Here is a 17,206-nt window from a genome sequence, read left to right on the forward strand (position 1 = left end):
AAGTGTCTCTCAGTCGGCCGTTGAATTGAACAATCTTTCTGCCAACCACAACACCACTTGACCATTCGGTGACGACAAGGCGATTTTAAAGATGCATTCCAAGTGTCATTTACTTTGGTAAACAATTATAACAGCTATTCTATTGCTATAACGTAGCTCATAGCCCACAGTGTATGACACAATTTTTTTTATTTGCCATGCATATGACCTTCAGAAATACTATTTTACTTTCGATTTCTCAGTTTATTCAGAATTATCTCGAGACATCTGGTGTATGTGTGTGTTCTTCCCAGCCTTGTCTTCAACATTGCCCATGCCCCACTAAGCATCACCATTGGCCTCTTCATTTGCATTAAGTGCGGTTGTTTAACAAAGCCCCATTTGTATGAAGACCCATGCACATGCTCACAGAAATTGCTTCCAGTCACTTGTGATTTGCTTCCATTGTTTTGAAGTCATTGTGTGTAATTAATGTTTGGGGGGTACAATGTCTGGGTTGGAGGGTTGATCAGTCTTGACTTGGCATTGTGTTTGTTCTTGTTGTAGATTACTTCAAATGAGCATTTGATTGGAGGGATGACGCTCATGTGACATTAGCAATTTATTTTAATTAGAGACTCCCACATCTCCTATAATTCACAACATACAAGATGATGAAGTAGAAGATCAGATTCAATGAAAGAAAGAGAGGAAAAAAATGAATCAAATTTTGTGGTGCTTTTGATTTTCAGAGCTATTGGATTTTTTTTATTGTAATGATTTTAAGGCTATTTCTGGATTCAGATGATAAGCAACATTTTATGGCCAGATGAAGCAAAAATAGAGCTTTTTGGCAATGCACACAAACACAATTTGTACGACGGGGCAATGAAGCCTTTAAGTCCCGTATTTTACCAAACCAACTTTTTCTCGTATTTGGGATGTAATATTGGCTCTATGGTGCCTCAGTAAACGTGAATTATTAATTTAAATAGTCCACACATTCCTGAGTACCAGACTTTTTTTCTGTTAAGAGGCCTGAAATCGGGTACTTCAAATTTCTCGAGCTTTTCTACGTCACTTGCGAAGATCTCCCCCTACCTTTCCGCTCCTGAGCCAGCGCTGGCAGCATAACAAACACGTGTGCTCTCACAAGTGAGTCTTTTACACAGAGGCAACCGATCAGAAGAAAGGGAGACGGTCTTAGCCAAATATGGACAAAGCGGATACAAAACTGGGTCAAACAGAAGTAGCTGTCAGAGCGGCCTTTTCTGGACACTCATGACAAACCCAAGGTGTTTTTTAAATGATTTTAAATTGATACTTTTATACGAAGTCCATGTTGGCGAGTCACTCTATGGTGGTCTAAATAGCCAAAATTTGGTACCTTTAAGGAAAAAAACACCCTGCAAACAGTCAAGCATGGTAGAGGATCCATAAGGCTGTGGGGCTGCTTGCTACTGTATATTACGACCTTGACCTTGACTGTGTCACATGTATCATGAAATCAGAAAACTATCAAGAGATTTTAGAGCAAAATGTCTTACCCAGTGTAACTAAACAGAACAAAAAGCACACATCCAAAAGCACACAGGAATGTTAAAAAGGAAAAAATGGTCTGTTTTAAAATGGCCAGCAATGAGTCCTACTCCCAATCCAATTGAAAATCTTTGAGTGGAGTTGAAATGTGCTATTGGGGGAAAAGAACTAAGAACTTGTTGTTCAAGAATTTCAACAAATCGCAAATATAGAGTGGGACAAACCACTTGAGAAGTACAAAAAGCTTAGAGAAGGATACAAGAAACGTTTGGAGGCTGTCATAACTGCCGAAGTGTGTGCGACCAGATATTAAGGAGTGGTGTCGATATTGCCACACATGCTGATTTCAGTTTTTTTTCTTTGAAATTACAAAATCTAAGTTGAAAAAGACCCCTAATGATGACGACAAACAATGGACTTCGTTTTTCCTTGCCCGGACGCGGGTCACCGGGGCCCCCCACTGGAGCCAGGCCTGGTGGTGGGGCTCGAAGGCGAGCGCCTGGTGGCCGGGCCTGCACCCATCGGGCCCGGCCGGGCACAGCCGGAAAGGGTAACGTGGGACCCCTTCCCATGGGCTCACCACCTGTGGGAGGGGCCATAGGGGTCGGGTGCAGTGTGAGCTGGGCGGTGGCCGAAGGCGGGGACCTTGGCGATCCGATCCCCGGCTACAGAAGCTGGCTCTAGGGACGTCGAATGTCACCTCTCTGGCAGGGGAGGAGCCCGAGCTCGTGTGTGACGTCGAGAAGTTCCGACTAGATATAGTCGGACTCGCCTCCACACACAACTTGGGCTCTGGTACCAGTCCTCTCGAGAGGGGTTGGACTCTCTTCCACTCTGGAGTTGCCCACGGTGAGAGGCGCCGAGCAGGTGTGGGTATACTTATTGCCCCCCGGCTCGGCGCCTGTACGTTGGGGTTCACCCCGGTTGACGAGAGGGTAGCCTCCCTCCGCCTTCGGGTGGGGGGACGGGTCCTGACTGTTGCTTGTGCCTATGCACCAAACAGCAGTTCAGAGTACCCACCCTTTTTGGAGTCCTTGGAGGGGGTGCTGGAGAGCGCTCCCGCTGGGGACTCCATTGTTCTGTTGGGGGACTTCAATGCTCACGTGGGCAATGACAGTGGGACCTGGAAGGGCGTGATTGGGAGGAATGCCCTCCCCCCCGATCAGAACCCGCCGGTGTTCTGTTATCGGACTTCTGTTTGTCCATAATGACGGATTGTCATTATGGACAAACAGTATTGCATCTCTGCTTTTTGCTGATGATGTGGTTCTGTTGGCTTCATCAAGCCGTGAGCTCCAACTCTCACTGGAGCAGTTCGCAGCCGAGTGTGAAGCGGCTGGGATGAGAATCAGCACCTCCAAATCAGAGACCATGGTCCTCAGTCGGAAAAGGGTGGCATGCCCTCTCCAGGTCGGGGACGAGATCCTGCCCCAAGTGGAGGAGTTCAAGTATCTTGGGGTCTTGTTCACGAGTGAGGGAAGAATGGAATGGAACGGGAGATCGACAGGCGGATCGGTGCAGCGTCTGCAGTGATGTGGACTTTGTATCGGTCCGTTGTGGTAAAGAAGGAGCTAAGCCGAAAGGTGAGGGAAGCCTGGGCGTCCCTGCTAAAGCTACTGCCCCCGTGACCCGACCCGGATAAGCGGTAGAAAATGGATGGATGGATGAAGTTGAAAAAAAAAAATCTTTTGTTAAATTACTTTGGACCTCCAATTTAGAGATCCTGATATGTTTATTACATTTCTATTTATTTATGAAGATATTATACAGGTTATGCAAAAAAATGAAGGGGTGCCAGTAATGGTGAGCAGGACTGTGTTGTGATGACAAACAAACATGCCGTGTTGTACTCAACATATAAAATAGATGCAGGTCATAATCTGGTTGAGAGGAGCTAATTTGCACCATGCTTTTGCTGCATGATCTATGGGTTTGTCATAAATGTGTGCTTGAGATCTGAAACTATGCAACAATTCAGTGTTATGTAATGTGGTTGAGAAAGTAAAGCCAAAAAACGATATCCAATCACAAGATGGAGGAATGTGTCTATTTAAATGACCTGTTCATTTTCTGCATATACTCGTGTACTTAATTGTTCAAAAAATTATATTTACAATAAATAATGTATATTTGTTCATGCCAGTGAGGCATAGTGACAGACAGAACAAATGATAAATGGTTTTCTATTAGATGGCAGGAAGTACGTACAGTAATTAATGTATCCACTTTTTGTTTGTTGGTGTTGCGTGAGATTTTTCAATTGTAAAATATGTTCCTTGGCTCCATAAAGGTTGGAAATCACTGCTCTAGTCAGATCGTGTATTCTAATCAGTCAGGTCAAACCAACATTACATGACAGAAATAATGGGTGCTAACTTACTGTAATTAAATTACTTTATTTTTAATTAAATTACTTCACCCACACCGAAACTTTAGCGCATGATTCGACAGAAAGGCGGCATGTTTACCTCCAACCGTTTGTGGTACCACTGGCTTGCTAGGCTACATAACGTTTTGTTGCCTGCTTTCGAGCCTTATCGTAATCAAGTACGGGAACATACCTCAAGCAAGCCTTAAACGAACGTGCTCTCCTGTCCTGAGCACCGGTGACCACCAACACATGTTTTTCCCCATTTTGTCGTTATAATACAAAGTCGGCACGCTCCACTCTTGTTGTCGTCGCCACGTAACGAATGTATCCAGTCGCATTTGAGTTGACAAGATAAAGCACAATGATCGTAAAAAACGGGATGCGGTGGTAACGGAATACAATATTTTATTGCAGTAGTCTGACAATCGTGAAAGAGCAAATTTGTCTTGTAGTCATTACGTGTTGTCTGTCTCAGTGTATTGTCTTTTTTTTTTTTTTTTTTTTTTTTTTTTATAAAATAACTTATTGGCCGTCAGATATTTCCAATACAACGTCAAAAGACGCACAACAAGGCTAAAAATAAACTAGCTTTTGGATTCAAATATATTGTGCACAATGGTGAAACGGAGTAAATGTCTTTTGTGGAGCTGATCAGCATAAAATGCTAAATATCGGCTGATACCGATCAGCCCGATAAAATCGGTGTAAAGTCTAATAAATAGTGTATCATAATCAGGCTCGGCCACAATTAATTCATGGTTTAACAAGGAGGGCCATTACTTTTTCACACAGGACCAGGTAACTTTGAACAGTTTTTTTCCTTAATAAATGAAATCACCATTAAAAAACAGCATTTTAAGTTCACTTGGGTTATATTTATCTGATATTTACATTTGTTTGATGATCCTAAACATTAAAGGGGGGAAACTATGCAAAAAAAATAAATAATAATAATTTAAAAAATTATCCTTACACACACACACACAAGCGGCTGAAATTAGTTTCCTCCGCAGGGTGTCTCCCTTAGAGATAGGGTGAGAAGCTCGGTCATCCGGGAGGACCTCAGAGTTGAGCCACTGCTCCTCCACATTGAGAGGAGCCAGATGAGGTGGCTGGGGCATCTGATTCGGAATAATTTGAGAACGGGGTCAATACGTTTTCATGGCACTGTAGCTCAAAAGTCATATCCCAATATCTTTAGGCTGAATGGCAATACACGATATACAGTATATCCTGATTTCTTTTTTGTTTTTTAAAAATTATTATCATTAAAAATCTTAAACTTGGAAAATGTAAGTCAAAACAAGATGTAACAAACACTATTGGAACAGTGTTTTATAATCGAAAAGACATGGTCAAAGACAGATTCCTTGCCTATTTGAAGACTATGTAGCTGCACATCAAATTGAAAGTTAAATAAAAATTGTCTGTGAGCCAAGTTTTTAGTTTTTCCACTAATAACAGAGTTAAATTTTTTGCTTTTTTGCAAAACATTCAGCAGTCTAAATACTAAAAAAATGAACTGCCTCATGAGAAGGTTTAGTATGTTTTCAGCTTTTTAAATAACAATAAAAGGAGAGAGAGAGAGAGTGAACTTGATCCATCGCCAAGCCCTTGTTGGAGTTTTTGACGTCCCTGCTTGTTCAGTGTTTTTTTTCCATGTCATATATGAATAAGGGAAACCCTAATCTGATGAAAAAGGTCTGTTTCGGATAAATTACCAAAAAACAGCTACTACCTTTTAAAGCAGACATGCCCAAAGTCCGGCCCCCGGGCCAAATCCGGCCCGTGTTCATATTTCCACTGGCCCGAAGCCTCTGTCATAAAACCAATAATATGTGGCCCGGCAGTACAAAATACACGTGCAATTTTATATTTCACCACAGGATGGCAGTAAACTTGTGGCTGAACTCTCGCGGGGCCGTTTTGCGCATGATCTGTTTTTTGCCCATTTCTAAAATGGCAACTGGAAGTAAGAAAAGGAAAGTTGATAGCGAGGGCCGACGTTTCCAGGACAAATGGAAGTCTGAATATTTTTTCACTGAGTTTAGAAACAACTGCATCTGCCTAATTTGCCAAGAGACTGTGGCTGTGTTCAAGGAGTTCAATATAAAGAGGCACGACCAAACGGAACATGCTAATTACGACAAGCTAACTGGGAACGAACGCAGTGAAAAATTGAAGCAACTGGAAGCTGGTTTAACGGCACAGCAACACTTTTTCACAAGAGCCAGTGAGTCGAATGAAAATGCAACAAAGGCAAGCTATGAGGTGGCAACGCTGATTGCCAAGCACTGCAAACCTTTTACTGAGGGTGAATTTATTAAAGACTGTGTGATGAAAATGGTGGAGAACATTTGTCCTGAGAAAAAGCAACAGTTCGCCAATGTTTTCCTGGCTCGTAGCACTGTGTCACGAAGGATCGCAGAAGCTTCTTCTGATATTAAGAGACAGTTGAACGCAAAAGGAGTGGAGTTTGAATTTTTTTCGTTAGCCTGTGACGAAAGCACGGATGCATCCGACAGCGCTCAGTTACTGATTTTTTTTTAGAGGAGTGGGCAGTGAAATGAACGTGCGTGAAGAGCTACTTGACCTCCAGAGCCTTAAGAACCAAACAAGAGGGAAAGATTTATTTGCTTCTGTTTGTTCCGCCATACATGACATAAAATTAAAGAGGAATAAAATCACGGGGATTATTACGGATGGCGCACATGCCATGGTTGGCGAGCACAGTGGATTATCAACCCTAATGTGTAACATAGTAAGCGAAGGAGGTAAAGCTATACAACTCCATTGTATTATTCACCAACAAGTTCTATGTGCCAAACATCTGAAATATGATCACGTTATGAAACCGGTGATAAAGGCTATTAATTATATTCGCTCCAAAGCCCTGTGCCACCGCCAGTTTCAACAATTTCTACTGGATATCTACGCTGAATACGGAGATGTTTTGTATCACACTGATGTAAGATGGCTTAGTCGGGGGTCTGCACTGCAGCGTTTCTACTCACTCAAAGAGGAAATTGGACAATTCTTGGCAAAAAAGGGACAACCGATGCCAGAACTATTTGGCTGTCTGATTTTGGATTTTTAGTTGACATAACCCGACATCTTAACAACCTGAACACGAGCCTTCAGGAGCAAAATGCATTGATAAGCCAACTGTATTCACATATTAAAGCCTTTCGGACCAAGCTGCTACTTTTCAAAACCCACCTGTCACAAACGCAGCCCAATACCACACATTTACAATCTCTGCAAGAAATAATGACCCGTTTTCCAGCGCACAATATCAGTGCGCAAATGAGGAGGTATGCCGCAAACATCTCATCTCTGACTGAGGAGTTTCAACAGCGTTTCAGGGATTTTGCAACTATTGAAAAGGAGATCACGCTTTTTTCTTCTCCCGTTTCCGTGGATCTCAGTGACATTCCAGCCCACCTGCAGTTGGAGCTCATTGAGCTGCAGTGTGACACAGAGTGTCGCAGCCGGTACCAACAACTCCCTCTTGTCAACTTTTACCAGCAGCTGGATAAAGACAGGTTCCAAGAGATTCGTACATTTGCTAAGAAAATGTTGAGCTTGTTTGGTTCGACATACTTGTGTGAGAAGACATTCTCAGTCATGAACATGAATAAGAACCGCGTGAGGACAAGACTAAGTGACTCCCACCTGCGTGACATCTTGCGCATTAAAACGACCGCTTTTGAGCCAGACCGGCCCCATTTACTGCAGTCGAGATCTCAGTATCACCCTTCACATTAATGCAAACATGTTGTTTGTTGATTCTGATGAATAAAGTTTGAGTTTGAGTCAAATTTCATAAAAATACTTTATTTTGCATTTCATTAATTTTTATTTTAACCTTCATTTATCCAGGTCAGGCAGTTATAAGATCTACCTAGCAGCAGACAGCATAGTAAAACAAAGTAAAATAAAAATACAAAAAAGCATTCCCCTCGTCGGAAGCATGTAAAATTAATGCTGGCCCGCATGACAATTTTTTTACGGCAATGTGGCCCCTGAGCCAAAAAGTTTGGGCACCCCTGTTTTAAAGCATCAAGATTGTATTATGTTTTGTCTCTCAGTTGTTTCTTAAAAATAATTATCACCATATTTAATTACAGAGAGTTGCCAATTTCACATGTAAACTTCAATGGTTACTGTATAGTTGTGGCCATTTGCTTGCTTTTTCAATAATCCAGCTATTCAGGAATGTTGCTCACAACTGCCGGTTTTGTATTATTATAAATGTAATACTTTCATACCATGTATTGTGTTGAAATAACTATATTCTCTACTGCCCTTCCAGCTCAGGGATATGTGTATGCAAGGCAGGAGTCTATGGACCGAAGTGTGACGAGTGCCACCCAGGCTTCTTCCACTTCAGCAGCACTGGATGCCAGCCCTGCCAGTGTAACAACCAAACCAACTACTGCCATCCACAGTCAGGTTAGTCTGCTAATAACAGATGTTGCAATATGTCATGTTATCGTAATGGCTGACAGTTTATAGTTCATCAATCTGTCTTTTAACAGGAAATTCTATTATTTTCCGAAATCTTAGCAGGGACTCTTAACAGTAACTCTTTTGTAATGTTTCCATCATTTTGTGAATATAATTTTTGTGTAAAACATCCAAGCTTTTGATACATCAACCTAGATTATGTTATGACAGGTTGATGTCCTTCACACTGTTTTCCCTTCAGTTTTGTTGAGATCGTACACATGATGCCAAATTACGGTATATTTTATATCGTGTATAATACGCACCCGTAAAGTTGACATCAAAATTCTGGAAAACCCTTCTACCTATGTGTAATGCATTTTTACAATGCATGATTTTGCTTCTACCCATATGATCAAAACAAAGTATGATCTGTATTTTGTTAGGTTTTTTTCAAATAATTATTCTGAAGTGAAACACTTTATTTGAACACGTAATACTTTCTTTTTTAGTTACTTGCTCTTGTTTTGAAATTCACAGCCTTACTTTTATTTAGTAAATGAGAAAACACACAGTTGTGCTCAGATGTTTGATTACCCAGGCAGAATTTGTAAGATGGGTACAATTCTTTAAAGAAAACATGAAGGGCCAGGCGAAACACATTTTATTTTAATGGGATTCAAATTAAACGGTCAAGCATTTCAGAAAAGTTTAATCATAAAACAAAATATAACCATAAATAAATTAATTATGGTTGTTATTCAGTCATCAGTCATATTTAAAAAAACAAAAAAAGAAAACAATATTTCAAATTCTGCCAGGATATGTAAACTTATGAGCACAAATGTAAATATATGCAGTCATACGTACCCCTGTCATATTGGAATGAAAGTGTAGGCTACACCTTTTCCATAACCACTAGGTGGCGGTGGCATATTAGAATGAAAGTGTACACCTTTCTCATAATCTCTAGGTGGCGGTGGCATTTTGGAATGAAAGTATACAGCTTTTTCATAACCTCAAGACGGCAGCATACATTTATAAATGGGAAAGGTTTTTCCATTCCATTCCTATGTATAATGCGCACTATTGACTTTTGCCAATTTTGGGGGGGGGGAAATGTGCATTATACACGAAGAATTATGGTAATAAACATTTCAAAATAGCTGCTATACATTCTTCTTTTCCTTTCGGCTTGTCCCTTTTGGGGTCGCCACAGCGCGTCATCCTTTTCCATGTAATCTCCTGCATCCTCCTCTCGAACACCAACTGCCCTCATGTCTTCCCTCACGACATCCATCAACCTTCTCTTTGGTCTTCCTCCAGCTCTCTTGCCTGGCAGCTCCATCCTCATCATCCTTCCACCAATATACTCACTATTTCTCCTCTGGACGTGTCCAAACAAACCACCAAAGTCTGCTCTCTCTAACTTTGTCACCAAAACATCGAACCTTTGCTGTCCTGATGAGTTAATTTCTAATTTTATCCAACCTGGTCACTCCGAGAGCGAACCTCAACATCTTCATTTCCACCACCTCCAGCTCTGCTTCCTGTTGTCTCTTCAGTGCCAATGTCTCGAATCTGTCCATCATGGCTGGCCTCTCCACTGTTTTATAAACTTTGCCCTTCATCCTAGCAGAGACTCCTCTGTCACATAACACACCTGACACCTTCCTCCACCTGTTCCAACCTGCTTGGACCCATTTCTTCCCTTCCTGACCATACTCACCATTGCTCTGGACGGTGGACCCCAAGTATCTAAAGTCCTCAACCCTTGCTATCTCTTCTCCCTGTAACCTCACTCTTCCCCCACCACCCCTCTCATTCATGCACATATATTCTGTTTTACTTGGGCTAATCTTCATTCCTCTGCTTTCCATTGCATGCTTCCATCTTTCTAACTGTTCCTCCACCTGCTCCCTGCTTTCACTGCAGATCACAATGTCATCTGCAAACATCATGGTCCACGCGGATTCCAGTCTAACCTCATATGTCAGCCTATCCATCCGAAGTAGTTCTGAGCATCCCAGGCAGAGAGAGAGTCGTGATTGGTGCAGATTGTAATAGACGTGGGTGAAGGAAATTGGGGGGATGAAGAAGTGATGGGTAAGTGCGGCATCCAGGAAAGGAACTTGGAGGGACAGATGTTGGTAGAGTTTGCAAAAAGGATGCAAATGGCTGTAGTGAACACTTTTTTCCGGAAGAGGCACGCACATACGGTGACCTACAAGAGCGGAGGTAGAAGCACGCAGTTGGATTACATCTTGTGCAGACGATGTAATCTGAAGGAGGGTACCGACTGTAAGGTAGTGGTAGGGGAGAGTGTGGGTAGACAGCATAGGATGGTGGTGTGTAAGATGACTTTGGTGGTGGGGAGGAAGATTAGGAAGACAAAGGTAGAGCAGAGAACCATGTGGTGGAAGCTGAGACAGGACGAGTGTTGTGCATCTTTTCGGGAAGAGGTGAGACAGGCTCTTGGTGGACAGGAGGAGCTTCCAGAAGACTGGACCAATGCAGCCAAGGTGATCAGAGAGGCAGGCAGGAGAGTACTTGGTGTATCTTCTTGCAGGAAAGGAGAGAAGGAGACTTGGTGGTGGAACCTCACCGTACAGGAAATCATACAAGAAAAAAGGTTAGCTAAGAAGAAGTGGGACACTGAGCGGACCGATGAGAGCTGAAAGGAATACATTGAGATGCGACACAAGGCAAAGGTAGAGGTGGCAAAGGCCAAACAAGAGGCATATGATGACATGTATGCCAGGTTGGACACTAAAGAAGGAGAAAATGATCTATATAGGTTGGCCAGACAGAGGGATAGAGATGAGTAGGATGTGCAGCAGGTTAGGGTGATTAAGGATTGAGATGGAAATATGTTGACTGGTCCCAGTAGTGTGCTAGCTAGATGGAAAGAATACTTCGAGGAGTTGATGAATGAGAGAGAAGGGAGAGTAGAAGAGGCAAGTGTGGTGGACCAGGAAGTGGCAATGATTAGTAAGAGGGAAGTTAGAAAGGCATTAAAGAGGATGAAAAATGGAAATGCAGTTGGTCCTGATGATATTCCTGTGGAGGTATGGAAGCATCTCGGAGAGGTGGCTGTAGAGTTTTTGACCAGCTTGTTCAATAGAATTCTAGTGCGTGAGAAGATACCTAAAGAATGGAGGAAAAGTGTGCTGGTGCCCATTTTTAAGAACAAGGGTGATGTGCAGAGCTGTGGGAACTATAGAGGAATAAAGTTGAAGAGCCACACAATGAAGTTATGGGAAAGAGTAGTGGAGGCTAGACTCAGGACAGAAGTGAGTATTTGCGAGCAACAGTATGGTTTCATGCCTAGAAAGAGTACCACAGATGCATTATTTGCCTTGAGGATGTTGATGGAAAAGTACAGAGAAGGTCAGAAGGGGCTACATTGTGTCTTTGTAGATCAAGAGAAAGCCTATGACAGAGTCCCCAGAGAGGAACTGTGGTACTGCATGTGGAAATCTGGAGTGGCAGAGAAGTATGTTAGAATAATACAGGACATGTACGAGGGCAGCAGAACAGTGGTGAGGTGTGCTGTAGGTGTGACAGACGAATTTAAGGTGGAGGTGGGGACTGCATCAGGGATCAGCCCTGAGCCCCTACCTGTTTGCAGTGGTGATGGATAGGCTGACGGATAAGGTTAAACTGGAATCCCCGTGGACCATGATGTTTGCAGATCACATTGTGATCTGCAGTGACAGCAGGGAGCAGGTGGAGGAACAGTTGGAAAGATAGAGGCATGCACTGGAAAGCAGAGGAATGAAGATTAGCTGAAGTAAGACAGAATATATGTGCATGAACTAGAGGGGTGGTGGGGGAAGAGTGAGACTACAGGGAGAAGAGATAGCATGCTGCACTATTTGCATATACTAACCACTCATGCCAGAGTAGCATCTGCTCCATTTGCACACTGATTGAGGAGTATCTGTAACATTTGCACAACCAACATTGTCCCAGATTATCGCACTACTCGTCACTTTAAACCGCATACACTCCTTGAAGTCTTGGCGCCCTTTGCACAATGGTCATTGCACCAGACTATTGCAATATTAGTCATTCGAACTGCTCTAAGTGCTAGAGGACTCTGCATCTTTTTGCACAATTGTTTTTTGTCAATGTCTTTATGTCTCCAATGTGTTCTGTAAATTGACTGTCTGTTGTACTAGAGCGGCTCCAAATACCGGAGACAAATTCCTTGTGTGTTTTGGACATACTTGGCAAATAAAGATGATTCTGATTCTGATTCTGAAGGGTGGAGGACTTTAAATACTTTGGGTCAACCGTCCAGAGCAATGGTGTGTGTGGTCAGGAAGTGAAAAAACGGGTCCAAGCAGGTTGGAACGGGTGGAGGAAGGTGTCAGGTGTGTTATGTGACAGAAGAGTCTCTGCTCGGATGAAGGGCAAAGTTTATAAAACAGTGGTGATGCCAGCCATGATGTACGGATTAGAGACAGTGCCACTGAAGAGACAACAGGAAGCAGAGTTGGAGAAGATGTTGAGGTTCGCTCTTGGAGTGACCAGGTTGGATAAAATTAGAAGTGAGCTCATCAGAGGGACAGCCCAGGTTCGATGTTTTGGAGACAAAGTTAGAAAGAGCAGACTTCGATGGTTTGGACACATCCAGAGGAGAAATAGTGAGTATATTGGTAGAAGGATGATGAGGATGGAGCTGCCAGGCAAGAGAGCTTGAGGAAGACCAAAGAGAAGGTTGATGGATGTCGTGAGGGAAGACATGAGGGCAGTTGGTGTTCAAGAGGAAGATGCAGGAGATAGGCTTACATGGAAAAGGCTGACGCGCTGTGGCGACCCCTAAAGGGACAAGCCAAAAGGAAAAGAAGATATGCCAGAGCAGTGACTTATTGGTTATCACGTCAACCTCACATTGCTGAGGTTCGGATTTCAAACTTGGCTGCAGCCTTCATATGTGGAGTTTGGATATTTTCCCTGTGCCTACTCGGGCACACACACACACACACACACACACACACACACACACACACACACACACACACACACGTACACATTCAAAAACATCAGAAACATGCATGTTATGTTTATTGATGACTCTTAATTGGCTATCCCCCCAAACGCCTTGTTTGTTCTAAGGCATCTTTCTCCTGCTAAGACTCCTAGCAAAGCGCCTAAACGCCAGGTTGTTATGCTCCAGAAAAGGTCAACCAGTCCTGGATGTGCTCAAAGGAGGAAAAGGTTACGCTGCAGTATCCCGCCAATATGGCATGAACGAGACTACGGTGCGGTACATTAAAAAAAAAAAGAAAAAAAAAAGAACAACGCCATGATAAACAAGACTGTAGAAGCTAGCGGTGTACTGTTACCATTGTGTGAGATGAGTGCTGTGAATTTGTTAAGTAATCTTTTAATAAAGTTACACCTATACGTACAGTAGGCTTCAGTGTGAGAATTGTTGTCGTGTACTTAGCGTTGAACCATTTATTTTAAGGATAAAATTTTAAGATGAGTTTGAAATGGTGGTAAAATGTTTCAGGATCATAGTTTTAGGTGTGTTTAGGGTTGAAACAATAAAGGCAATTTTAAGCGTTTTTAATGGGAGGTGTCGACTATTCACAAATTTTTGTTGTTCGCAGTGGGTCCATAACCTCGGTGAATAGGGAGGGGTTTACTGTACACGTAAATATAAATTATCCCTGACCAAAGGATCGGAAGCGTCCAAGGTGACAGAAATTTTCTTTCAACACTGTTGTGTCTGGATCTGTGGATGTTGTTTTACCTCAGCCTGTGAAAGATCCCCTTTCACAGTGAAAGGGGATCATGATTGGTATCACACAAAACGACAGCTGAGATATTTAAGGGCAAATTAGTATCCTTTATTAAAATTTTCAACCTATCTACAGTCTTTCTAACATTGTCTTTGTCAGAACAAGACACTGGTCACTGCACGCTTTGCACTGTCATCTGCCATCTTTTCTAGTTTCTTCATTGCAACCGTAGACTTAATTGGGATTATTTGGCATGTTTGCATCATTTGTGTGAGGCTTTAAGTTTTTACAGGTTAAATGGTCTAATGAGATGAGTTCCTGATGGGGACAACTGTGCTTTTAAAAAGAAGAGTAGCTGGCTATGCTGATGAGTACCCAGCCCCTTTTGTGGATGGACAATAATGTTTTAACAGTGTAGTCTGAGCAAGAGAATAATTGCTGCGTACATTTTGGCTTTTTGCCTTAACACCTCAGTTCCAGAGAAAGATGTGTATCTGCTTTGTTTTTGTCATGACTGAGCCACACATGCACGCAACACAAAGACACACCTTCCTTCTTTCACTTAAGTAGATGTTTACCGCCGAGCCGCTACAAAAGTGCAACATTCACTTAGGAAGCAGGAACCTGATTGGATAGAGCAGTCTTGTCAAATCACTCTCACAGTGAATGAAACCGTCACTTTGCTTTATATGAGACTGGAAAGTTTAGTGTAAGTTCATCTTGTTCAGGAGGATTGCTTTTTACCTCTCAGCGGCCAGGCTTTTAGTCACTTGTGTTGCTTGAAGAAAGGGGTCCATGGTGATGGTTATAGTAGGCCGGTGAGGGGGAGTTTTAGCAGCCATATGGCTTGCTGCTATTATGCATGAGCAGATGGACTACTAAGGCCTCACTTGGGCTCAGTGTTCACAGTGCTGTGGATTAACTAAGATTTTACGGTTCTACCTAAAGACTGATCCTGACCTCTCCTCGGGGATACAGTACAGTGCATTCAAACAAGAACACAATGTGCAAATTCACATTTTTCTGTAGCCAAACACTGCAGACCTCACATAAACTGGGTCATTTTGATAAAAGGATTGAGGCGAGCTGTTGATCATCATGTTGTTTTCTTCCTTAGCGATATCCACATATCTAATAACTATAACTGATCTGTAATTCTTTAACCGAGCAAAACCTGGTATGTGTTTTGGTTGTTATTTTTTTGTATCATTCCCCCTCTTGTGTGTTCTTGCGCATTCCAGTGGACACAGACAGAATTCTAGTTAATTCCAAAGGTGTTTGATGAATTTGAGGTTAGGGCACTGTGTTGGCCAGTCAATTTCTATTGCAACTCACAGCCACGCCTTGACGAAATGAATAGGCTTTACACGATCAGGATTTTTGGGCCCGATCAGCAAGTTCAAAAATACAATAACCGATCACAAGATGGAGCAATGTGTCTATTTACATGACTTGTTCATTTATTGTACATACTTGTTTACTGCATACTGAGTACTGTATCTTCAAATATATTCTCTAGCATTTTAGACAAAAGTTAAAACATCAATGACCTCTAGGGGCCATTCCAGGATTGGCCACTGACATAAATTTAGGTCAAATCAGCATTACAACATGACAGTAATAATGGGTGCTAACTTACTGTAATTAAATTACTTTAACAAATACTGTTAATGACATGCTTACTCTAAATTTCTCACTATCCCAGTTATATGGGCGGGTGTTGTCTAGAGTTTGCGTCCGTTTTACTTTTCCTTTGTTTTTGTTTTGGGTTTTTTTCCTCCACGCTGTGTTGCTTGAATGCAGCATGCTCCTCCTTGTGTACATTATTCAGGTGCCCGATCAAATTTGTTGTTTTGTAGCATTTAGATTACGTTCCCCACGGCGTACTTTAGTTGTGCACTGCAAATAACTTATGTGTTGTTTGTCTGAGACACCGCAAAAGAGTCCCACACCGACGTGTTTTTTCACCGACAAGATTGAAAAAAAAATTATTGGCCGTCACATAGTTACAGTACTGCGCCACAAGACACGTGGCAAGGCTAAAAATAAACTAGCTTTTGGATTCATACGCGACGGCGACGCGGAGTTTAATGTCTTGTGCGGAGCCGATCGATGACGTCATTGATCGGATCGGCGAATTATGACATGAAAGCCGATCAGCATAAAATGCTAATTATCGGCCTATACCGATCACACCGATCAGATCGGCGTAAAGTCTATAAATGAACTTTCTTATGTGCACTGGGAAACAGTCATGCTGGAACAGGTGTCATGTTAAGACATTCTAACATCTTTAACACCACCTATTACATGATTTAAGTAAAGCACGTCAGACTTCTACACATCGTGAAAGCCTCTTTTGCACAATATAATCTTATTCCAAGTGGTGTTCTTTTTCGCCATTTTCTTCCTCGGGGTCGGCGGATTGTAGGCATCAAAACTGGGAACCGAAATTTGAACGATTCGGAACCGGAATGTTAGTCCAGATTCCAATCGATTCTTGATGCTCAACCCTACCCAAGGCTGAAACGTTTATATGAAATTCAAGGTGTTATGAGTCTTTTTCACAGTTCACTTATACAACCCCAATTCCATTGAAGTTGGGACGTTGTGTTAAAAATAAATAAAAACAGAATACAATGATTTGCAAATCATGTTCAACCTATATTTAATTGAATACACTACAAAAACAATATATTTAATGTTCAAACTGATAAACCTTTTTGTTTTTAGCAATTAATCATTAACTTGGAATTTTATGGCTGCAGCACGTTCCAAAAAAGCTGATTGCGCAACAACAAAATACATTTACACATCTCATCTCAGTCATATTGTGCTTGTGTATTGGTGTAACAATAAAAAGGTATTATTTTATTCTTATTATTATATTAAAATACATATGTTGAATACACATGATTTATGATAATAAATGATGCTATGATGTTCGTATAATACTATTTTAATGATATTTTATATTAATAAAAAGGCATCCTATTATACATCCAGTTTGATATAAAACACAATTATATCCAATATACATAAGTAGGAGGTCGCTGCTCCAGATTTACATCAGTTTGGGGGTCCTTAGCCTGGAAATCATTGAAGATTCCTG

General features: G+C 41.9%; 1 protein-coding gene across 2 annotated transcripts in view; it reads left to right on the top strand.

Annotated features, from left to right (window-relative positions):
- Positions 1–17,206, top strand: part of si:ch211-158d24.2 (multiple epidermal growth factor-like domains protein 9) — a 72,933-nt gene that overhangs the window by 22,712 nt on the left and 33,015 nt on the right. For both annotated transcript variants that reach the window (XR_009768350.1, XM_061673117.1), the window contains exon 3: positions 8,205–8,344. Coding sequence is in view for 1 of the 2 variants with exons in the window: in XM_061673117.1 (XP_061529101.1) it covers positions 8,205–8,344 (140 nt within the window). In the remaining variant the exon portion in view is untranslated. The remainder of the gene's footprint in view (positions 1–8,204; positions 8,345–17,206) is intronic.

Source organism: Phycodurus eques, chromosome 3 (genome assembly GCF_024500275.1).
Source record: "Phycodurus eques isolate BA_2022a chromosome 3, UOR_Pequ_1.1, whole genome shotgun sequence".
Lineage (NCBI taxonomy): Eukaryota > Metazoa > Chordata > Actinopteri > Syngnathiformes > Syngnathidae > Phycodurus > Phycodurus eques.